The sequence below is a fragment of the Cibotium barometz genome, chromosome 54 (genome assembly GCF_041138505.1).
Source record: "Cibotium barometz isolate CiBa-2024 chromosome 54, ASM4113850v1, whole genome shotgun sequence".
Taxonomy (NCBI): Eukaryota; Viridiplantae; Streptophyta; class Polypodiopsida; order Cyatheales; family Cibotiaceae; genus Cibotium; species Cibotium barometz.
The window spans coordinates 6,208,022-6,233,121 of NC_141099.1; the positions used below are offsets into that span (position 1 = coordinate 6,208,022).

At 45.6% G+C, this 25,100-nt stretch overlaps 1 protein-coding gene across 4 annotated transcripts in view; it reads right to left on the reverse strand.

Annotated features, from left to right (window-relative positions):
* The window catches only part of ATZW10 (centromere/kinetochore protein, putative (ZW10)), a 118,950-nt gene extending 108,482 nt beyond the window's left edge, over positions 1-10,468 (reverse strand). For 3 of the 4 annotated variants that reach the window (XM_086790069.1, XM_086790070.1, XM_086790067.1), the window contains exons 1-2: positions 9,636-10,468; positions 9,347-9,460 (exon numbers count right to left, since the gene is read on the reverse strand). In XM_086790069.1, coding sequence (XP_086646195.1) covers positions 9,347-9,460; positions 9,636-10,268 — 747 coding nt within the window. In that variant the 5' untranslated portion in view covers positions 10,269-10,468. The remainder of the gene's footprint in view (positions 1-9,346; positions 9,461-9,635) is intronic. The other variant, XM_086790068.1, reaches the window with a different exon arrangement.
* Between the last annotated feature and the right edge of the window lie 14,632 nt (positions 10,469-25,100).

A 25,100-nucleotide genomic window follows, 5' to 3' on the forward strand; every position in this document is an offset into this window, starting at 1 on the left:
TTCAACTCCTTTGGCTTTGGTGGCTCGATCATTGATGAAATCTTCGAACATTTGAGCCCTTCTTTGGTCCTGTTCCCTCTTAGTTCTCCAAGCAAGGACTACTTCGTCTCTAAGAAATCTCCTGAACTGCTGAAAGTCATGATACTCTTCTGATGATCTTGGTTCCCATCCTGAAGTCCTGGATCGGCCTTATAGTTGTTCCCTTCATCAGGCCCTTGGTCTGTCAGAATACGCAGCGGAGATGATGACCAGATCTGGGAACACGAGCAAAAAAACGCATGCAGAAAAACAGCACAAGAGAGAGAGAGAGATGTAGGCGTGTAACTCTGCTCTGATATACACAAGAAAATCCCCGGTATGATACAATGAGTGGTATGGGGGTGGGGGCCTATTTATATGCCCCCACGTGCAGTCGGCCTGCTGAAAAAGGCCCCACGACTACATCTACAGTCGGCCAGCAGCATGCAACCCCCTCTCAGCTCCTGGCTGTGAAACCAACAACAGGGAGCTGAGGTGCCGCCTGAGCAAATCCTGAGATAGCGACTTCGTGAAGAGGTCCACAGTACTGTCCTCCGTCGAACAGAACTCTAGCAAGATGTCACCAACAACGATCTGTTCTCACGAACAAAGTGCCTCTGGATGACCATGGGTTCCTCCAGTGGAAGCCCAAACCTGCAATGCAACCTCTGCATCCTCACCACCTCACAAGCAGCATCACAAACAGCCCGGTACTCTGCCTCTGTGCTCGACAAGGCAAAAGATGACTGTCTCGTACTGCTCCGAAAAACTGCTCCTGGGCCTGAAGTAGATCTCCTCGTGTCCGTATCTCCTCCCCAAACCGAGTCACTCCAACCGTGGAGTCGGACTCCATCCAACAATCCCCCTCCTGTGTACAAGAGTCCATGATCCTTCGCATGCCGCAGAAACCACAGGAAACGCAATCCTGCCTCCAAAAGAGTCATCCGCAACCATGAGCTCAACTGCCTCATCAAGAAGCTCCCGTCCAATCTGGTGTCCATCAACCAGATCCATGAACCATACAGCTTCTGAGTCAAAAAGGCATTACACTACTCACAAGGATCAACACCTGTTATGGTGCACAAGCAAGTCTTGGAAACCGGATGAAACCTGTCAACCACCCCCTCTGAATCCGGAACCACAAAGCCTGGAGAAACCACCTCCTTCTGCAAGTAAGCACCTGCCACCTGCCTAGCTTTCCGAAAGGTCCTCGTGGAAAGAACATCCTCAACTACTGGAGGTTCTTTGTCCCGAATACTACGAGACATCAGAGCATAAGTGACCTCTTCAGCTTCCTCTGACTCACAAACACAAGAACTACCAACATCAGTACTGGAAAGTTCCTGTCAACTGCTGCCATCTACTGGCAAGCTATCCACCACCTGGTCTCGGAGAGCCCGCATCTGCAGCGTACCCACACTTAAGTGGCCATTACCAGACTGCCACTCATCACAAACCTAAGGACCTGGGAGAGAGAGTGCTGAAAGCCTGTAAACTCCATTCTCCACTCCGCCTTCCCAAACCACTTGGCCTGTTGCTTTGTCCCGGAGAGCAACAAAATGCTCATCAAACTCCACCCGTACGCCAGTCTTGCAAACCTGATGCACTGATAACAGATGAAAACCAAGTGCCGGAACATACAACACCTGGGAGGAATGCTGCCCCCCTCTACCATCGGGAATGATCTCCATCTTGCCCTCACTGTGAACTGGGATAGTGGATGTATCACCAGTAAGAATATGACCAGAAAGCCTGCAGAGATCCTGTAAACCAGAACGGGAAGGAGTCATGTGCCTGGAAGCACCACTATCAAGAATCCAATCCCAAGTATCCGTTGCGAAGAATCCTCCAATCTCCTCCCTGCCTGAAGAAAATGAAACATCGGTGTCCATCACCTCCAGGTGCACAAAAGCCGGAGTCTTCATGATTGCTACTAAGGAGTCTTCACCCTTCTCGGTCTTTTGCTTGGGACACTGCCTCCAATAGTGGCCTTTCCCGCCACAATCATTACAGGTCCTCTCTGCCTTTAGTTTCTCGCGGTCAGTAACGGACTTCTTCTCAGAAGACTTCTCCGACGAAGCCTTCCCTTTGCCCATGTTACGGCCTTTCGACCGTTGGCCAGTTAAGGCCTCCGAACCTCCAGCCTGAGGAGGGTTCGTGAATCGTTCCTCCTGGTCCAGGACCATGGGCACAAGCTCCTCCCACGTGATGGTGCTGAGCCTGCCACTGGTAATCAACGACGAGTAAAATGCTGAGTACGAAGAGGGCAAGTGCGACAGCAACGTTATGGCCATGTCCTCTGACGATATCTCCTTCCCAGCCTGAAGAACTTCCTGCTGAAGAGCCTGCAGCTTGTTAATATGCTCCCGCATTGTCGACGACTTTGCAGGGTTCATAATCCGCTTCTGTACTTCCAAGGAAATCCTCTTCATGGGCGATACCCTGTTGTAAAGTGAGGCCAAATGCTGCCATATACCTCTGGCCAGCGTCATATGCTTTACATGATTGATTACCTGTGCTGTGCAATTGAGAAAGATAAACGAACGGACCCTGGCGTTGACACGATCCCACATCTGTGTCTGAGCCTCCTGGTCCTTTCGGATTGACGGTAACTCCCCTTCCTCAACTTCCGGCCGTGGAACCCCAACAACGACGAAATCAGCGAGGTCGTAAGACTCCAGAACAGATTCCATCATAACCTTCCATATGCCGTAGTTGCTCCCGTCCAACTGACGGTCCACCGGAAACGTGGGGAGTGTCGGGATCTTCACATGCCTCTCAGCCATCTCATACAGATCCGCCATTGCGGGGATGTACTCTGAAAAGGGTGGGTGGGTGAGAACAAAGAAGAACTAAAATCTGCAAGTGACTGTCCAGCAAATCAGCCCACCTTCCTCTTGCTTCTCCTCTTCCCGAACAGTTCAAAACAGTCCACCAATCAGCCACAAAACAGTCCCTCTCTTGCTCACACAAATCCCAAGAACTATCTAGAGCCTAGGGCTCTGATACCATGTCAGAATACGCAGCAGAGATGATGACCAGATCTGGGAACACGAGAGCAAAAAAACGCATGCAGAAAAACAGCACAAGAGAGAGAGAGAGATGTAGGCATGTAACTCTGCTCTGATATACACAAGAAAATCCCGGGTATGATACAATGAGTGGTATGGGGGTGGGGGCCTATTTATATGCCCCAACATGTGCAGTCGGCCTGCTGAAAAAGGCCCGTGATCTTGCACAGTACACCACATTGAGCGGGGAACAGGCCCCGCCTCCTTTCAAGAATTTATTCAGGAAAAAACCACGAGCACACTGGCGAGGATCAATACAATCAATGAATACAAAACAAATAGATATGCCGATGCAGGATATCTAAGTCGATGTCGATGTCGAGGCACAAGATCTCTGATGCCGAGCACACCACGGGGATGATCCACAAGTATCTCTTACCAGGCTAGTATCAAATCCAATCTCCAATATCCAAATCCAATGAATCCAAGTCCAAATCAAATCCAAAACCAAGTCCAAATCAAGTCCATGTCCAAGCTATATGTCTAAGTTCCATGTTCATGTCCAAGCTTCATGCCCAGGCTATATGTCCAAGTTCCATGTTTTGTCCAAGCTTCATGCCCAAGCTATATATGTCCAAGTTCCATGTTTATGTCCAAGTTCATATCCAAGTCCAAGTTCTCCATGAGTAATCTCCACAACTTCTACAACCTCTTCGATGAAGAAAACTCTTTCTGGCAGGAAAACTGATATAAAACCTGTTTTAATGGTTTTTGGGCAGTAAAAACCTCCAAAAAGTAGTTTAAGGGTTTCTGAAATTTTTGTCTGTACAACTCCATACACATCCGTACGGCTCTGTAAACACGTCTGTATCGCCCATACATATGCCCATACAAGTCTAGGGCTGGCCATACATCTAAAAAGTAAGTTGGAGAAGGTGTTGATGGCGAAGAGGAAGCTCTCCATGATCATAATGATGTCGACACACACTCCACGATCTCCTTCATTCTTCAAACATAGGCGCCTGGGGCTGCAGCCTATGTGGGTATTCGCAGCCTGTGCAACTCAGCTACGCCTGGCTGCAACTTGCGCAGCCCACCTGTGGGAGGGGAGATGGTGTAGGCGCAGCCACTTGCAACAAGTACAGCCACCTGTACTGGAGACTCAGCAGCATGTGGAGAAGCAGTCGCCTGAGAGAGAAGAAGCAGAGGTAGCCGCCTGGTTGCTGTAGGAGCAGAAGCGTAGGAGATGGTCGCCGGTTCTTGATCTTCACGAAGATGGTGGAAGCGGGTGATGATCACGCTTGAAGGAGAAGGTTTTTTTTTTATAAAATTAAAGTGGGGTTACACTATAGTGATTTCCACGCTTGCATGTGGGTGACCAGTGTGGGTAGGTGACCATGCCCACCCCCACACTCACTTAAGTGGGGCTCCCCACCTTGGCCCCTAAGTGGGTGCCCAAAGGAGGTGCCCACTTTTAAGTGGGTGTGAACCTGTAACCTTATAAATCAAAAGGCTAGAAATAAAGTATTAAAACAACATGTGCGATATACTTACCACTTGTTCACAAGCACCAAAACTCGTCAGAATACAGAGCAGACTTCACGACTCACTGGCAGGCGTCCCCGCTCAGTAAGTAACACGTCAAGCAGGCAAACACAAAAATACAAGTCATGCGAAAACAGTTTCAAACATGCAAATCATGTGTGCATGTGCAAATAGTAACATGGACATATCTCCCGTTCATGGAACAAGTACAAAATATCTGTCGACACAAAACTGGCACGACGTAAAACATAAAAACCTGGTCTTCCTATGGAGTGACAGTCCCATAGGTAAAACACACTTCCAGGCACGAGTCTCCCTATGGTGTGACAGTCCCATAGGCAAAACACGGCACGAATACTGGCTCTTCCATGGCGTGACAATCCCATGGGTCGAACACAGTCCAGGTCATACACGGGTGGCACCAATCTGGCTCCCGTCCATACAACACCATCCTGCTAACACACGGGTGGCACCAGTCTGGCTCCCGTCCATGTCAGCAAAATATTGGCCTCTTCACATGAGACACCGGCCTGGCCTCAAGTGAACAAGACGCAAAAACTAGAGATGGACCAAATGGTCGGCCAATTGGTGACACGTGGTGGGGGCCCTACAAAGGGTATTTGGGACCCAATACTGTGTCCTCTCCATCTCTCTCTCCCTCTCTCTATTTTCTGCACATCTCCTTTCAGTTTGTGCGTTAATTTCCGTCGCGAAAAGAGTGCTGATTTCTGAGTATCGAAGTTACCAATTCTTCTCCGAAGCTTCCGCACGTTACAGAGAGACTCCAGCCTTTCCTCCCTGATTTCATTCATGACACTCCAACTGGCTTTGTTCAGGATTGGAGCATCCTAGATAACATCTTCACCTTCTGGGAGGCGATTGCGTCGGCCAAGATGCGGCAACAGGACCTCATAGTGCTACTACTAGATTTTGAGAAAGCTTATGATAGAGTGGATTGGAGCTTTTTGGAGGGCACGATGAGCCAGATGGGATTCCCCGTGGAGTGGATTCGTGGGGTTTCATGACTCTACTCAACCTCGCACAGCCAGGTCCTCATTCAGGGAAGCCCGTGGCGACAGATTTCCCCTTTCTCGCTCGGTACGACAAGGCTCTGGCACCTTACCTCTTCCTATTTGTCGCCGAGACCATGAGCAGTTTTCTCTCAGCCCAAGAGACCGGACGTCAAGGTTTGTCTCTCCCCCTCCGCCCTTAGGAGGAGCTACTTGACTCAGAGTTTGCAAATGATAAAACAGCTTACCTTGCAGGAGATGTGGGGAATCTCCAAAGATTCGCGGATGCAATCGAGATCTTTTGTCGTGCATCAGGAGCATTGATCAACTGGCACCAGTAGTGTGGTTTTTGGGTAGGCTCTGCACCCGCCCCGACTTGGTGCCTAGTTGAGGCTTTCCAATGGATCCCAAGGGCCACTCCAGCCCGCTATCTTGGATGCCCATTGATATTTCTCCTGAGCAGCAGCTCGCCCCTCTTCTTCTGAGTATTCGGAAGAAGCGTTTATACTGGAGTTCTCGAAGACTCTCCCTAGCAAGTAGAGTGGTGGTGGCGAACCAGGTTCTTCTTGCTACTATGTGGTACATCACTTCGTGCTGGGCCTTCTCTCGAGCTTGCATTGGCCACTTCTTATGGGCTGACAGTGATGGGAGGCCTATCAAGACCAAGCTGGCATGGAGAGTGATCATTCCGCCACGACATAAAGGGGGGCTAGGCCTCATTGACCTTGCTATTCAAAGCCGTGCCCTGCTGGGCAGGCTGATTGTTCAAGGACTCCTTCCTGGTGGTGAGCCTTGGAAGGATTTCCTCTTGGCCCGGATTTCAGCCCACACCCTGAGTCTAGGGGGGCCTTGGCCGCAGATTTCAGAGTACCAAATGGATCTTCACAAAGATGCGGGCCCGCGGTTTTAGTCTAGCTTTTGAGGACAGATTCGCAACTAGTTTACTTCGAGCTTGGGATCACCTTAGGCCGGCCCTTAGCCGGTTAGCCCCGGTAGCTTCAAAGGAGCGGCTTCGACAGCCGTTAGTCTGGAACCCCTTAATCCGTTTACCCAATGGCCACATGTTAAGGGCCCGACCTCATGTATCATGGGGAGCGGTGAGCATAGGACCTACCAGGTCCCTTGGAGACTGGGTCGCACACAGACAATTACCCCCGAAGGTGCAGGAGAGAAACCTAACAGGGATGAAGGGTAGAGACAGGCTCAGCATCAACATTGACTCAGCTATCCCTCAAGAGTGGCTGACTTCTATGCCAGACCTGACTCCCCCTGTGTGGCTAGGCGTGTTTACCAGGCATGATATTCTTGTGGCAGGGATCAGGGGTAGTGACAGGCTCAGCATCGACATCAACATCGACTCACCTATCCCTCAGGAGTGGCTAACTCCTATCCCAGAACTGACTCCCCTGTGTGGCTAGGCATGTTTACCAGGAGGTAAGCCAACAGCTTGCTCGAGGTGTGGCCACCCCCAGGAGTCTCAACAACACTGTCTTTGGGATTGCCCGAAGGCTCAGCAAGTTTGGCGGCAGATTCTTCGCATCTTCACTATGGATAGGGCATCGACCCGGATCATTACATGGGGCACTATCACTTGGGCCACAGAGGCTGAGGTGGTCAGGGCTTACAAGGAGGATGGGGGACGGCTAGTCCTTCAAGTCTCTCACCACCGTATTTCGGTAGTACCAATCAGATCACTGGTGACTAGGCTCATCGCAGCCTGGCACATATGGCAAGCTAGATGCAACGAAGCCATTGAGGGTGTTGGAAGGTTGGCGATTTCGAGCGTGTGATCCATGGCTAGAAGGTGCCTTGGATTATCCCATAAGTGGAAACATGGGAAGTTGAAGAGCCATATATAGGCTAGAGTGGCACCTTGTCATAATCATCTCCTCCGGTCAGTGTTTTGGGAGGCAGCTCACCGGGAGATGGGAGCTCGGTGGAGGGAGGCTACAGTGCCCGTTGGGGGTGTTCGTGGAGATCGATGGTGATGCGTCTCCTACGTGCGTTAGTCTTCCGCTGCGCATTCTGACATGGTATCAGAGCCCGGGCATGTGTGTTGGAAGGTTGGCGATTTCGAGCGTGTGATCTATGGCTAAAAGGCGCCTTGGATTATCCCATAAGTGGAAGCATGGGAAGTTGAAGAGCCATATATAGGCTAGAGTGGCCTTGTCATAATCATCTCCTCCAGTCGGTGTTTTGGGAGGCAGCTCACCGGGAGATGGGAGCTCAGTGGAGGGATGCTGCAGTGCCCATTGGGGGTGTTCGTGGAGCTCGATGGTGATGCGTCTCCTACGTGCGTTAGTCTTCCGCTGCGCATTCTAACAGAGGGTACCCACACTCCACCAGCTGCGTCTATTAGGAGCATTTGGCTCAATATCATACATACTCTCCGTAGCCAGTGGGGGAAGTTGCAGGGAGGCTCTAACCGCATGAGGAAACGGCGGGAAGCTTTCTTGAGGCTCTAGTGGCCTGGCCCTTTTCTCACTAATAGAGGTGGTGACCCCACTTGGCATTACAAACCACTTGTGTGGTTGTTCCCCCCCTTCCCCCTGTATGAAATAGCTTCTCCTCACAAAGCGGCCAGCCGGAGGAGAAGTGTGTCTTTCCCCTCTTTTGATTATCTGATCCCCGACCTGTACATGAGGCGAGTTTGTATTTAGCCCCTCGTGGTATTTGGCCCTTTGTGGTTGTTTCTCATTGACTAATAGAAGGATCTTTTCCCCCCCTTTTTTTTTTTAAAGAATCACGGCCAAGTCTTCTTCCTATCCAGTCTCCCACGGCTATGGTGAGGCTGCGATGTAACAGTGGGTCTTTGGGAAGCCAAAAGGGGGCATTTCATAGTTTTGATTGAAAGTGCTCTGTAGGAGGTTGTCTTACCAGATCTTGTGCAAGGGGATGCTCTACAAGAGGCAGCACCGGTGTTCAATCAGGTGGTGCTTGAACAAGATAATCAACAAGGAGTTGCTTTGCAGATTTGTGTGTTAATGAGGCACGGTAGGAATGTTGGCATGAGCATTTTGGGTTGCATTTGGACAGCCGGTTTTTGGGCAGATTTGGGGCCGGTCTAGCAGCACAAGGGCTGAGGGGGGTTCCTTCATGTCATGCCCCGGTCGCAGAAAAAAACAAAAGGTTCAAGAACACTGATTGGTGACAAGTTTCAACGCGAGCTGATTGTCACAACGTCTGAGGCACAACCATTACATAGTAGAACCGGTGTCTGACGTATGGCCAGGATCTGCTGAAATCTAGAACGAGGTACTCTAGGGGCATGATGGTCATTAAACATAATAAAAGACCTTGATTGGGAGAATAAGGACTCAGTGGCTGAAGTTGAAACTGCTGCTGATCATTTAAAAGATTCGATGTACAAGCTGATCAAATCTCATAAAAGGGAGAATGTTTTGAGGACAAGGCAAAGAAGTTGCGGTTCATGGATGCAAATTTCTTCAGTGACAAAAGCAAGGATATTGGGTGAGATGCTGATAGAGACCGATAACAAAGGCCAGATGGAGGATTGGCAGACACCCACAGCTGATGACCAGCACCACAGACATCCGTACAGGTACCACCATAACCAAAAAACAAAAAAGAATTTGTGGGTCCTCCTACTTCACTCCCTGGTCTCTCTACAACCTACTGAATTAAGGAGGGAAAGGGAAACCATGCCCATAGAACAAAACTAGCCCTGTGTAACTACTCCAAAAAAAAAAGGGTAAAAAAAGCATCGACTTAGAAGACCTCAGGAAGATGATTATTACTCACATCCATAGCTGTCAACAATGTGGATATTTGTGCTTGATTTTGAATGTACAGCTTCGAATTGTTTGTGTCCAAAACAATTTCTTTGCGAAAAAGCTCTCCTAGGTGGACTGACATCTATATACACAGAAAGTCTTCGTTTATAACAAGGCATAGTCCTGGGCGAAGTGGATAAATAGCCACTTGGGCTAGAGACCACCAGCATCTATAATATGTACACACACACACACACACACACACAAAATCCATAGTTCTTCTCAATGCAGCTGAACTAATAGCTCCATCAAGTTACCTGTGAAAAGCTGCTAGACCAACGCTGTCTCAGAAAGGTATAGGGTCTGATCCCCTCCTCTTCCATGGCAGCATCATCTTCCTCCACGAGATGGTTGGAGAGGCCAAGCTCATTTCTTGCATCCAGCAAACCCTGTGCAGCTTTCACTAGCTCCCCCTGGGAACGTTGCTCTGCAACATTGTTGAGTTTCTCGTGCAAATTGGAGATTCGCCCTACAACCAGAATAGCCTTTCTCTTCTCGGCCGCTTCCCTGTTCGCCCGGCGCGTCTGGTCGACAAGATCCGACAGTTCAAAGCAGAGAGACAAGGGGTCGGGAGCCGCAGCAGAACCGTCGGATTGGCTGCGAGCAGCGAGGAGGGGTTCGAGGTCGTCTGCGATGTGTGAGAAGTGGTCCAGGGATGTGGTGGCGCGGGCGATGGCCCGGCCGAACTCGTGACGCTGCGAAGCGATGCAGTGGCGCACGCGGCCTTTGACGTGTTCCGAGCGCACCTGCATTCGGTTCATGAGGGCGCGCAGATCCGAGGCTGAGAGAGGCGTCGATCCATCCAACGCCTCCGTACCTGGGAGGCCCAGCAGTTGCACCAGCTCCGTGGAAAGCTCTGCAGCGCCATCGTCTCGCTCTGCGTGGTCCATCGCAATCTCTGAAACGAGAGTTCTGTAAGGAATTTAAATGTTGTGTTTGTTTTTTACAGCTTGGGTAGCGTAACAATGGACGAAATCTCAGAGGTCGTGGGTTCGATCCGCAGGCTAACTACGATATGTGTCTCGGTGTACAAATTGCCGTTGGTGGTGGTGTGTAAAAGTTGTACAAAATTATCGTGGGTGGTGTGTATAGCTTGCAGACACAAGTCGGGTGTAAATATCCAATTTTTTGGTTAATTTTAAATTTTTTTAAAAAATCATGGCTTCTAACTCTCCACTTGTGAAGGAAAAAAAACACTTGTAAAGTGAAAAAAGCAAAAAGCTTGGAAAAGGCTAGATACGTTGAATAAGCTAACATAGGCTCCATGTTCAGCCCCTGCTTAGCTCAATGCATATTAACTCTCCTCTCGTTGCAACTCTTCTTGGGTCGTCGATATATAGCAATAGCTCTTCTCTAGCTGCAGCTCTCCTTTGGTTGAAACAAAAAGCAAGTACATCCTCAACGAGTATTCATTGTTTTATTTAATCACCCTTCTCTGTCATATAAAAATTTCCATTTGTTGTGTGCTTTTTTGTTATGTGTTTTTCGTAAGCTTTTGGCCTTACGTTCTACTCTTTTTGTGTTTGGCATGTTGAAAAAGCATTTGCTCAATGCTCCACCCTCAAGTTGTTACTCTAGGTGACAGATGTGCTCTATTTTGTAAGGCCTCTTATATGAGGAGTAGCCATTATGATAAGCATCCGAACACCCGACAATTCCCAATTCAAACACTGGATGGTGGCCAAATGTGGCCAGATAGTTAGGAGACGACTTATATAGACTTCTCACTTTGCGAAGAGTTCCGCATACTTGTGTGGGCTATGTGACCACATTAGTGAGTGCTAGATAGCAAACCGAGAACACATTGTTCTCCATTTCTCGGGCTGCGTGGTCCATTTGAGGGTCCAGACGGTCTCAGGTGACTGTGGGAGCTATCTTAAGTTGTTAAGGGATATTGTTATAGTATAACATTGTCCTAATAAGATGATATGTTTGGCTCGTCATTTTGGACCAAGTTATAGGTTGGCCGATGTGACCGACCCATGTTCATGCCGACCTTAGGTACTATATATAAACTATTTTGGAAGCCTTAATTCATCATCGAGTTCATTGTGTTCAAGTACTCTTGTAAGCAAGACATCTTCCGTCGAGAGTTCTGTTTGGATTGCCCACCATCAAAGCTCCTTACCCAAAATACGTCAGTGGATATACATCATCAATTTGTAATCAAAGTTTGCAAGCATTAATAGTGTTTATGCTGCACTTCTTTTTGCAATTAAGGGCTTTGTAGTGTGTTGATCTTGCTTATGCTATTGTGTTTTCTTTATCTTGGTCATTCTCCAAGTCATGGTCATTCTCGAGCTTCTCCATCATCAGAAGTTCATTGCCCTCTTCATGCAAATTTAGGGGCAGTTCCATACGTGACATGGAGTTGGGGACGGACACCACATGACAAGTGGTGGCTGCGTGTAGGCGTGTAGGGCATTGGGCAGGAGGAGGGTCTTGAGCGAACAGCAGTTGTTGTACGCAATACTCACTTCTCGTCGCTTTTAACCGACTGCGTGGAGGTCACTTAAGGGTCTTGCAGAGGTAGCAGTGTGCACAAAGGCAGCGAGCTTCTTTCTTCTCTAATGTAAGGGTCTGAGGGTCTATGCCATGGCTGTGCTGCGGCTCTTCTGCTCCCAAGTCATGACTGGTAGCGGCGCTAGCTTGTGAATTTTGGCCCTGCACCAACACCACCACCTCCACCTTGTTCAGCCTCAGAAACTTCACTAACTTCCGAGCTATGCTCTCCTTAGGCTTAGGCTATGGCGGAAACCCACCCTTTAACGCGCTCTCTCTCTCTCACACACAGTTCCCAAGGTTTACTACTTGTTACCGGTAACCGTATATGCCTTGCAGTTGTGTATCAAGAGAGAATTCTAGTTTTAGAACTCGAGTTTTCTTTGCATTTAAAGGCCAACAATGTGTTAGGATCGGGCACACCATTGTAGACTAAGTCGGGCACACCATTGCAGACAAGGAGTGCCATAAAAGCCAACAGTGTGTTAGGATTGGCACAAGTTGGCAAGGAGTGCCATAAAAGCCAACAGTGTGTTAGGATTGGCACACCATTGCAGACTAACTTGGCAAGGAGTGGCAAGTATAACTTGGCAGGGACTTGCCAGCCTATAGAGTTGTTCTATCTATGACTCGGACTTGAGATTAAGCATTGTAATTTTTTTTCCATAGTAATTTATTGGTTATTACCCACCATAGAGAGTGATTCGTAGTAGCCAAGATATAATTTATTGTTTTTTCATACTCAAATTCCTTATGTTTTTACAGTTTTTAATAAACTCCTACATGCATGAAAAAAAAATTGTGCTTCTACTTTTGCAATAAGGTTCATGCTCGAATTCTTTATGTTTTTATAGTTTTCAATAAATGCCTACATGCACGAAAAGAAATTGTGCTTTTACTTGTGCAATAAGGTTATGTTACTTTCCGATAAGAAAATGAGGTTGTCAAAGCATGAACTTGTTACTTTCCGATAAGAAAATAAGGTTGTCAAAGCATGAACTTGTCTATGCACAAACATCCTTACACTATACTCCATTGAATGGCTATTCGAAAAGATAAATTTAAGCAACAATACTATAAATGAAGGTAATTCGAGATTCAATTAACCAGCATTGTAATGATCAAATAGGTGTTAAGTGTGGTTGTCATCGACCTAAGTGTTTTGTGCCCAAAGGTCTCAAACGAGTTCCGTGCCTTATTACTGATTGAACATACAATTTGGTAGGAAAGAAATCAACCACGGGTAAGCTCAAATTCATTCCAAGCATTCGAAGTATAAGTGCTTTCATACTTAGCACAAGACTGTATATGAACTTCTCTATGACTCCATTCTCCATTTTGAAAGTACTCTATTGCAAACAAGGGAAAGGCACGTTACCCTATGATTATCTATTTTAGGGGAGGACTATGTCACCTCTCTGCCATAACGTGTGTATGGGCTTTTTTTTTCAAACACACACGTATACACACGCGCACACACATGTGCATAAACTATTGTATGAACAAGTTTTGGAATGTAATTCATACACATTGCTAGCTCATAACAAGTGTATTATTTTGCAAGATGTAAAGAATTGCAAGAATATTGAACGTTTTCTAGTGGTCACTACATTCTTATCATACAAGGAACAATACATAGACATTATTCACTACCACAAGTACCTCTTAATTGTTGTTGTAATACATAGACATTATTCACTACCACAAGTACCTGTTAATTGTTTTTGTAATACATAGACATTATTCATACCATAAGTACCTACAGAGAGGTTGCAACATGTTAGGAGTAGAGGGCAGTTGAAATTGAGGTGGGTGTTATAGGTCATTGCACGAGAAAAAAAAAACAATGATGATGATGAGGAAACACAAGTACTTGTGATAATAGCAGTAGCATGTTGGTGGTGGTCAATCCGACGAACAAAACACTCGCTTACTAGTTGAAAGAAGTTACATTAATGCCTAAGCCTAATGGGTTTGAAACTCACATGCTCCAGATTGATCAGAGAATACACACAAAAAAACACAAGAGCTCCAATCACTCAAACAATACACAATGAATAATGTCAAACACTCACTATTATTGTTCTCTTCAAACTCGTATAATGCTGCTTTGTCAAAAAACTCTCTCTACTCTGTCTATTCTCTCTATATCTCTATCTCCTAACTGCTTCCTACTTTACTATCTTGGAAGGACCCTTCTTCTTGTCCCGTTGTTAGACTTTTTGTTATAAGAACATTTTGCTACAAAGCTACTACAATAGCATATGATTACAATGTGCGTTTCCGCCGTCCACCATCGGCCTATGTTTGTCAGCAATTTCTTCAGGTCCCACCAGTCTGCAACGTTTGTTAGACGGTTAACACCTGGCACGCATGGTGGCTCTGCACCAGCTGCTTCAGAGGTTGTTCGAAATGATTGATGGATGGGTGGGGATGGCCTAGTGTTGTTTGACTAAAGCCTCCCTTTGTTATTTTGACAGTGCCTTTCTTCTACTTGGGGATCACATTCTAAACCTTCCCTATTATCATAGGGCTGTATTATATCAAAAACTCTACTTGCATCAGCATGTGCAGCTTGATACTTTAAAGAATGAAAGAATAATTTGGCAAATATGTGTATCTGCTTGTTGCATTCGAGCTGCTACCATGCATCTCTATCTTCATTGTGGATGTTTAGTTCAGCTTTGAATTCATCCTGCCTTGCAACAATTACGCACCATCATTTGGGATCCACTGATGAAGATCCGAGGGTTTGGGATTTGGATTTTACCTCTGGTTTATATTTGCTGAAAAATTCATTTAGCTTGGAGGGGTTTATTGGTGGGTCCCATTCCTCTTCATCATATTACGATTTGAACTTAGAAAGTGGGTAGACAGCATACTCCAGATTTTGTGCTCTGGCTTTAGTTGCTTTGTTGCATGTGCTTGTTGTCTCTGCTTGGCCTCTTATAGATTTACGAGTTGCTGATGGAGAATGTTTCCTTGATTGGTTGTAGTAGTAGTTGGCCGAGTTGATGACTTCATCTACTGCTTGGCTGTTTAACAGCTCTTCTTGCAGCTTCTGTTGTTTGCTTTGCTCCTTGATGAGCTATGTTTGTAAGCATTCCAGCTCCAATTCTGCTTGATTTGCTTTGGCTAGGCTTGTATCCCTTAGCTGAATTTCTCTGTGTAACTCTACCAGTTTCTTCTTGACTGACTCTGTCAGTTGTTCTGGTTTTTCTTGTTACCGGCTTCTTCCTTGATGGCTTTCAACTCCTGTTGGGTTTTTTGTAAAACTGGAAGGTCAGCTTGGAGTTTTCTTCTTTTAAACTGTGCAACTAATGCAACTTCTTTGCACTAATGGTTTCCTGTTGTTGCGCTACTGACTTTCATTGGGACCTTGTCTTGGGGGAGGTTTTCTTCTTCGTGGCTTGTTCTTCTAGTTGAATTAGCTTGGCTTTTTACTTGTCTAGCTTTGCATAATCCTGCATGAGTGCCTTGTCTGTGTTTTTGAATGCTTCCTTAAGCTCCAACATGGCAGTCTGTTTGGCTTTGTTCTCATCTTGTTGTACAGTCATTTATTTCTCTAAGATAATGATTTGCTCTTTCAATTGGGTTGGTGACATTTGATCTATGACATGCATAGTCCAAACTGTTATTTTCTTTATGGGATCTAACTGCTGTACTGGTTCTTTCCCCTTGGCCAGTGCCAGCTTTGTTTTTTGCTGCTTATTTTCCAACTGCCTTTTGAGTGTTGCTATCTGCTTTTGTTGGTCCAACAGTAGTGCTAATCTACTAAGCCTTCTCGTGCAGCGCCTTTGTGGTTGACATGTGTTTCTGTAGTAGTTCGAGCTTGATCTCTAGTTCCTTTTTCTCATTCAGCTACTTTGTCAGCTTTTGTACTTTGTTCGGTAGCTCCTTTACTTGTTAACCTATTTGTGCATTTCCTCCAGTGCTGGTGGTGACTATCAAGGTGGTGGTGGTTGCTACCTGAGCTTTGTTTGTGGCTGTGCAGACGATGTTGACCCTCCAGCTCCAGCTCCAGCTCCAGCTCCATTGTTGTGAGGCGAAATCGGTGGTAGTAGCAACAGATGGCATATGGGGGTTGGTAGTACCATGTATTCTTTTAATAGCTGTAAGTTGTCCTTCCAACATGCTTTCTGAGCGGCTGTCGGTTCCTCTTCGCACTATTCCATCATTTTCACCAACATTTGGACCATCGAGAGTTCTTCATTAGCCTCCATGGCCTCTTGTATCCGCAGCTTGCCCTTTGCAAGGAGTAATTCCTTGCAATATTTTTCCACTACCAGCTCCACATTGTAGATCACCTAGGTGGCATGGTCTACAAAGCATGCTACTTTATTAGCTGATGTTGTTGCTGATTGAGTTGCATGTTCCACCTGATGTAGCTTGCTTTGGATCTCGTTGTTTGGCGAGCTTGGAGACCACCATTTCCAACTCATCTCCTCTCCTCCGTAGTCTTGTTGCTTCTTCTTGCAGTCTTCAAATGGTGTCTTGCATGTTGTTGCCATAGCATCTCCTTAGCAACGGCTTGTTGATTATGTTACTAGACTTGATCTGGCATCTGATGAACTTGCTCTACAAATGGTGTCTTGCATGTTGTTGCCATAGCATCTCCTTAGCAACGGCTTGTTGATTATGTTACTAGACTTGATCTGGCATCTGATGAACTTGCTCTTCCACTTGATCTACCCTGGCCAGTCTCTCTTCATTCTCTAGCTTGTCCATGACAAATTTGCTATGTTTTCTAATGCTGTAAGAATATTTTGAGTGGATGGGTAAGTTCTCTACATCATTCTATTCTGCCTATCACTCAGTTTTAATGATAATGGTGATTGTTGGACTTCCTCCTATGTCATCTCTTTTGTTGGTTCTTCTCTGTGATAGGGGACAATCCTCTTATTACCAGATTTTTACCTACGTCTTCAAGTTGTTGTTGCTTTTAATGTTCCTTGTTTGCTTGGGCCTCCTTTTGCTTCTTTGCCTTGAGAGTGGTGATGTGATGAGACCAATTAAACTTTCTTTTGTGAGGATATGTTTTGCTGGAGACAGTTTCCTGAGTCTTCTTTTCAACTCCACTCAAGGGCGCTTTTGCTTTGCCCTGTTTTCTTTCTCACGTTTGGTAGATTCTGCTTCAAGGCATTTTCTCTTTGCCTCCTCTGCCAGCTTTTTCCTCTTTGACTCCTCCTCTTGTTCTTCCTGGCTACTTCCTCTTCCTACTGCTTGTTCAATATCTCTTGTTTCGTATAGCTAAGTCATCCTTCTCAAAAACACCTAGTTGTTGTGCCAAAGCTCTTAAGTGACCAACCATCTTTGTGTGACCTTTTGATAGTGTAAGCTTTTAAGCTTGCTATTGCATGTTCCTGGTCACCATTACTGTCCAATTCATCTTATGTCCATTTTTTGCTGCTACCAGTAGCCTGTAGTTGGTTTTTCTTATGTTAGTGTTCTTGGCGAGCAAATAGATCATATCTAGATAAAATGTGAATTGCTTTTTGCATCAGAATAGGTGGCAATAGAGTATTCCTTACCGACTTTGGAGAGCTCCTTTGCTGTCAACATCATAAGAGTCGGGGTTGGTGATGCCTTCACAAAGCAGGAAGGTTGAATGCTTTGGCAATAGAGTATTCCTTACCGACTTTGGAGAGCTCCTTTGATGTCAACATCATAAGAGTCGGGGTTGGTGATGCCTTCACAAAGCAGGAAGGTTGAATGCTTTGGCAAAATTTTCTGGTGTGACTGACACTACCTTGCATCCTTCCATCTTTACTACGTTGTTCTTTGTCAAATCTACTAGCTGCACCTCTGCTTCTAGGTAGACTTGTCCAGTTCTTTACAGCAAAACCATACAATCTAACCTTTTGCAGCCACTCGTGCTGAAACATAAGGTCCAACATGGTGTTGCACGGGTCAAACTCTACTTGTTGTCTGCTGCTAGCCATGGGTGATTCTAATTGCTGAGGTTTGCAAGAAGATGGAAAGACAAGAGATAGCGGAAGAATGAAAGATAGCGAGAGAGCAAGTCACGAATAATTCCATGAGATTGAGGGAAGTTTGTGTGGGGTCTAGCTATTGTAGGATTTCTTGATTAGGGCTGCATTTTTGGGGCTCTTACTCCTTTCCATGATTATTTCTCCAAAAGCGAGGCAACCGCCTAAAAATGTCACGATTCCCACATGTGTGCATTTTTTTTGCGTGCTGCATTTACACCTCTTTGCTCCATGTGTGCACCCCTTTGCTCCTCATCATGCATTTTCTCTCCACCTCTTGGCTCCACGTTTACATCCCTTTGCTTTTCATCATGCCTTCTCTCTCCACCTCTTGATGTTAGTTGGAGTGCTCCACACGTGTCTTCATCTTGTTGCACTATGTAGATGCTGCATTTACACCTCTTTGCTCCACATGTACACCCCTTTGCTCCTCATCATGCATTTTCTCTGCACCTCTTGGTTCCATGTTTACATCCCTTTGCTTTTCATCATGCCTTCTCTCTCCACCTCTTGATGTTAGTTGGAGTGCTCCACACGTGTCTTCATCTAGTTACACTATGTAGATGGGGATTGTTATTACCATGCACTGTTCCACTATTTATGTCGTTGTGTCTGCTAGACCTGTTGGTTGCTGCTCTTTATCATTCCCCTTCTCTATAGGGCATGAGTTGGAATCCGTTTACAGGCTTGGGGAGTGTTTCACCACTTAGTGTCTGCAACTTGAATGTGCCTGAGCTTAATTGTTCTGCTATTTGATGGGGAGTGTTTCACCACTTAGTGTCTGTAACTTGAATGTGCTTGAGCTTAATTGTTCTGCTATTTGATGGGGACCCATCCAGTAGATTTTGAGCTTGCCTGGGTGTAGTCCGAGATTTTAGTTGAAGAGCAGTACTTTGCCTCCTTCCATAAAGATATTATGTTTGATGTTCCTGTCAACCCATTGCTTTCTTCTTTTCTAAGTGATTTTTGCCATCCATGCACTGTGTAGTCTACTTTCTTCCAGCTACATGAGATGCTACATCTGTTGGTTGATTGATTCGTCTGGGCTAAGCCTTTCAATCAGGGCTATTCTAAGGCTAGGGACAACATATTCCATTGGTACTACTGCTTCTAAACCATAGACTAAAGAGAATGGGGTGAACCCCTTGTGTGCTGTGCGCGAAACACCCAGAGTGCGGAATGTAGCTTTTCATCACAGTCTGTTCTGTTCTGATCGACTGCTATCTTGAGGATAATCCACTTTAGCACGTAATTAGTAGATTTTACTTGACCATTTGCCCACGGATAGTAGACAGTGGATTTCTTGTGCAAGATCATCTGCCTGTTGAGTCAGCTTCTAAATCACTTCATTGATGATGTGTCCTCCTCCTTAATCACTTCCTAGCTCCACTGGACATCAAAACCTTGTCATGATATTCTCATACAAGAATTTGGCTCTAATGTGCGGGCCGAATTTTCCCTAGGGTCTTTTGCCTCCACCCATTTAGTATAGGGTTGTTACAAGGATGTATTTGTTATCAGTCCTCCTTGCTGGCAGTTTAAATGGTCCAACAAAGTCTAATCCCCACTTTTGAAAGGGTTCTAGTGTTAGAATTGGCTGATGAGGCATACGATCACAGCGGATGGTTGTCCAATCCTCTAACATACATCACACTACTTGATATGATTCCATTCATCTTTAAGTATCGTGGGCCACCATAAGCCGGCCTGCAAACTTTCTTGCTTGTTGTTTCACCATAGTAGTGTCCGCTTGACACTCCTTAATGTGCTTTTGTCAGCAAAGCAAGTGTTGTTTATTCATGGTCTGACACACTCGACGAACAACTTGGTCTATGCCTTCTATGTATAGCGCTTCTGTAATCTCAAGGTAACTCTTGCTTCTAAGAGCTAGTTTCTTCCTTTGATCTCTCCACATGTTAGCAAGTAATGTTCCTTTTGTGATGAACTATAGCATGTCAAAGTACCAATTTCTTTCCATGGGTATAAACATGCTTGCATCTGGAAACTAATCAGCTACCCCGTAGGCTTTTCTCTTGTGTCTATTGAGGAAATCCGCTACTGCATTCTGATTACCAGGAGTGTGCACAATGGTGAACTAAAATTCTTGCAATAAAAGCATCCAAATATAGTAGTGCTTGATTTACCAAATATAGTAGTGCTTGATGATCTACATGAAACACAAATGGATTGCCCAGCAAATAATGACAAAATTTATTGACCGAGTAAATCAATCCTAGAGCTTCCCTTTTACTGGTGTTGTAGTTCTCAACATCTGACTAGCATAATATATAGGCTTGTACCACCCTTCTTCTGTCTACTGCATCAACACACTTTCAATTGATGTGTTCGAATGCATCCACGAACACATGGAACATCTTGTCCCATTTCGGTGGTTGAATCATTGGTGCACTAGCAAGCATTTTCTTAAAGATTTTGGAATGCCCCCTTGCGCTCTTTTGACTAGAAGAATTTTGCCCCCTTCTTTGTGAGGCTATGTTATGCCACATCAACAAGGTCCCTGAGAAATCTATTGTGACATTTAAATGGGCCGAGAATCTTGCTGAGCTCCTTTAGGTTTTGAGGTGGACCCAGCTTGCCCATGTTCCTGACCTTTTTTAGATCAACAACAATTCCATCTTTCAACACTATATGTCCAAGCAGTGTTCTGGTCCTCAGCAAATGCACATTTCATTCGGTTTAGGCTCAGCTTAGTTTGCTTACATCTTTCTAAGCAAATGCACATTTCATTAGGTTCAGGTTCAGCTTAGTTTGCTTGCATCTTTCTAAGCATAGGCGTAGCTAATGTAGATGCTCCACGCACTTCCCAAAGACATTATTGTTGAGATATCGAGCTCATCTAGTGAGGCGATGGACACTGATGACCCGCCTGGGGGATAGGCCCCACACTTACACCACTGGCATGGTTGGTGAGATCATGGGAGATATGCGGCCAGTGGGATGACAGGCTGTGTGACAGCCATCCTAGAGACTGGCATAGTTATAGCGCCAGCTCATTCAGTCGGGTTCACACTATAGAGAACCCGTGTATGTATTGGTTGAGTACCTTTCATATTATGTGTACTCTTATTCTTGTATATGGTGTGTTGAGTGTTGAGTAGAGAAGAAGAAGATTTCAGCCTCTCACCTTGTGTGTTCTCTATTAGGGTTTTGTGAGTGTGTGTGCTTGCAAGAGCTCAAGCTCTCTTCCCCACTGCATCTTTTCATGGTATCAGAGCCTGGTTCGTGCTAAGGGCTGAGCTGCAAGCAAGAGAACCACAGGAAGCGGTACGAGGGTAAGAGCTTCAACTCTTCCCTATTGTGTTGGTGACTACACCCTTGTCGGGAGCTCTACGGGAGGCACCGGCAAACGGTCTCTGATTGAGGAGCTTTCTTCGCGGGAGTAAAGCTATAGGGCAACTATACAGTCCTATTGGACTGAATTAGTCCTATCGGACTGAATTTTTGGGCCGAAAACGCATTTCGGACGCGTTTGGACCTCCGTTTTTCAGAAAGCAGGCGATTTCGAGCACTGCGGGTAAGTCATCGATTCTCTGCAGAACTCTGTTTTAAGAACTGCAGGAAGACAGATTGATTGTGCAGACACTGTGGGTGCAGCAAAGAGGTCTACAGTTGCCATTGGGTGTATGTATGCACATTGAAGTCACTAGTTGTGACATTTGAGAGTACTACAGTACCGCTGTGCAGAAAATACAGCATTTGTGCAGAAAAACCAGAGTGCAGTTTCTGGTAAAATTGTGTGTTTGGCAAGATGTCTAATGATGGCATAACACAGATTGTGGCTGAGAAGCTGGATAAGAATAACTTCCATGCTTGGAGGTTCAGGTTGACGAATTTCCTGATGGGAAAAGGCTATTGGGACTACATAGAAGGTGAGCATGAAGAGGCACCGGAGATACCGGATATAAATCCGACTGCTGCAGATGTGAAAGAGTTTAAAGACTGGAACCAAGGAGCCAGGAAGGTTATGTATTGGCTTTCCATTAGTATACAGGACACCATGATTGGGCACATTCAGGATGCCAAGTCCCCCAAGGAGGCGTGGGACACTTTGGTAAAGCTCTATGAAACAAATACCAAGGCACGTAAGATACAGTTAAAGAATGAACTTCATACTGTGGAGAAAAAGAGCATGTCTGTGAATGAGTATGCGTTGAAGATAAAGGGTATTGTGGAATCCCTTGCATCTATTGGTGTGTCAGTAGATGATGATGACAAGGTGGAAGTCTGTCTACGTGGTCTCGGGCCACAATACAAGGCGTTCAAGACGTCCATTCAGACTCGGGAAAACATTCCCAACTTTACAGATTTGGTGTCTATGCTGATTATCGAAGAGAAGAACTTGGGTGAAGATCAACAGTCTTCACAAAGTAAAAATAGTTCAGAGCAATAGGCCTTCTACACGAGTTCAAGAAGAGGACGAGGTAGAGGAGGCCGTGGACCGCTCAAGGAGGTGGCCGAACAGGTAATCAGAATTATGGCCAGCAGAGCAGCAGCAACAACAACAGTCCCAGAATCAACAACAACAACAACACGCAGGTGGAAGAGGCAAATTCAGAGGCAGGGGGAGTCAAAGAGGCCGTGGAAATTGGCAAAGGCAATATAATGATGCACGTGAATGCTATTATTGTGGTAAACCTAGACATGTGCAGTCAGAATGTTATAAGAAGCAGGCTGACATGCAAAATGGGAAAGTGCAGCAAAACAACTATGCATCCTCAAGCAGAAATAATGAGGATAATGAAAGGTTGTTTGTTATGCAGCATGTTGTGAATGCCATGTCTGAAAATGTTGATGCAGCACAAAAAGATAATGTATGGTATGTGGATTCAGGCGCTTCGAACCACATGATGAGTCATGGGGAGTGGTTCAAGGAGATGAAGAACCCGGAAAGACCAGGTTTTGTGGAAACAGGGGATGACACTGCTCATCCAATTGCCCACGTTGGAGATGTGCCATTGTCTATGCAAGATGGCAAAGTGAAGTACCTTGTAGATGTACTTCATGTACCGAACATAACAAAGAATCTGGTTTCAGTTGGCCAGATGATTGAGCAGGGTTTGCAGGTTCGGATGGATGTTATGTCGAAGACTTCAAAGACAAGTGCAGGTTGGTTACAAAAGGCAACAGAGTGGGCAGAATGTTTACGTTGGATGTAGACATGCCTGAAATGAGTGCTGCGATGTTTGCAAATGGTTCAAGAATTGTTGCAGACACAGACATATGGCATAAAAGAATTGGACATGTAAATGTGCAGAGATTGAAGTCTATGCAGACAAAAGGAATTGTGACAGGGCTGCCAAAATTTAAAGTGGAAGGTATGCAGAAAATATGTGAAGCATGCCAATTTGGGAAGCAAACAAAGCATGTGTTTCCACGTAACAAATATGTGAGCAGAAATGCACTAGATGTTGTGCATTCAGATGTATGGGGTCCTACGAAGACCGTGTCTATAGGAGGTTGCAGGTACTATGTCACTTTTATTGATGACCACACAAGGAAAGTGTGGATATATTTCATGAAGGAGAAGAGTGAGGTGTTCACTCACTTTCAGAATTTCAGAGTTTTGGTTGAAAAGCAAACAGGGAAATATGTAAAGTGCCTAAGGTCAGATGGAGGGGGAGAATACTTCTCCAATGAGTTCTCTGAATTTTTGAAGAAGAATGGTATTCGGAGACAGTTCACATGCAGATACACTCCGCAGCAAAATGGAGTTGCTGAATGGAAAAACATGCACATTGCTGAGATTGCGCGAGCATTGATGGAAGAGAAGAATATGCCGCATTGCTATTGGGCTGAGGCTGTTTCTACAGCAGTATACATCATGAACAGGACTCCAACTGCAGCCATACATGATGTAACTCCAGAGGAGACGTTTACTGGCAGAAAACCAGATTTGTCTCATCTGAAAATCTTTGGATGCATTGCATATGTGCATGTGCCAGATGAGCTGAGAACTAAGCTGGATCCGAAAGCTGAAAAATGTGTGTTTATTGGATATTCCCTTGAGCAAAAGGGATACAGGTGTTATAACCCTGCTACACGTGAGTTGAGGGTAAGCAAGGATGTTGTCTTTGATGAGATGAGCAGCTGGTATGCTGCTGAAAAAGAAGCTGTTGGGGCTGATGTGAGTGGAAGTGTGGTTGCACAGAATGCAGGTCAGCAATCACAATCTTTGAGTGGACCAAGAGAGTCCTCATCTAGTGGGTCTGTTGATAGACCATGGAGTGGCAGGCTGCGTCATAATACCAGTCCTGCAAATGTGATTAGTACATCACGTAAAGGAAAAGAGAAAGTGGTTGAGCCCCTTGGTATGCCTGACATTTCTGCAGGGCATTCTCATGTTGATGGAGAGTCTAGTGGCTCAGATATGAGCCTTGATGAGGAGCTTGGGATCCCAGCTATGAGAACACCTGGTGTAAAGAAGGCTATGGAAGCCATGAATGAGAAGCTGCGAAGATCTGGGAGAGTGAAAAATCTTGTGCACAGATTTACCTATGATGGTTATGTGGCACATCACTATTCATATATGGCAAAGGTTGTGCAGGTTGTAGAGCCCACATGCATTGATGAGGCTATTGGAAATGTGTGTTGGGAGAAAGCTATGGATGAGGAGATGGATGCACTATATGGAAATGAAACTTGGGATTTAGTGCAATTGCCTGAAGGCAAGAAAGCCATTGGTTGCAAGAAGAGGTGTATATGTTGCAGTCACCTGGTTATGAGGATGTGAGTCACCCCAAGCATGTTTGCAGGTTGAAGAAAGCCTTGTATGGCTTAAAGCAAGCACCAAGAGCATGGTCTGACAAGATTTCTGAATATCTTGTCACTATTGGCTTTCATGTAGCCAATGCAGATTTCTCATTGTATGTGAGACATGGTGATAGAGGGGTTGTGCTTGTTGTCATCTATGTAGATGACTTGATCATTACGGGGGACCATGATGCAGAGATCTTTGATGTAAAGATCTTGCTAAGACAGAAGTTGAGATGAAGGATCTGGGGGAGCTCAGATATTTCTTGGGCATTGAGGTGATTAGGTCACCACATGGCATTGGATTACTGCAGAGACAGTATGGCTTGGACATGTTGTCCAAGTATGGTATGACAGGCTGTAAGCCTATTTCTGTGCCATTGGATCAGAATGGCAAGTTGAGTGCAGATTCAGGAGAGATCTTGGAGGATCCTACTATGTACAGGAGCATAGTAGGAA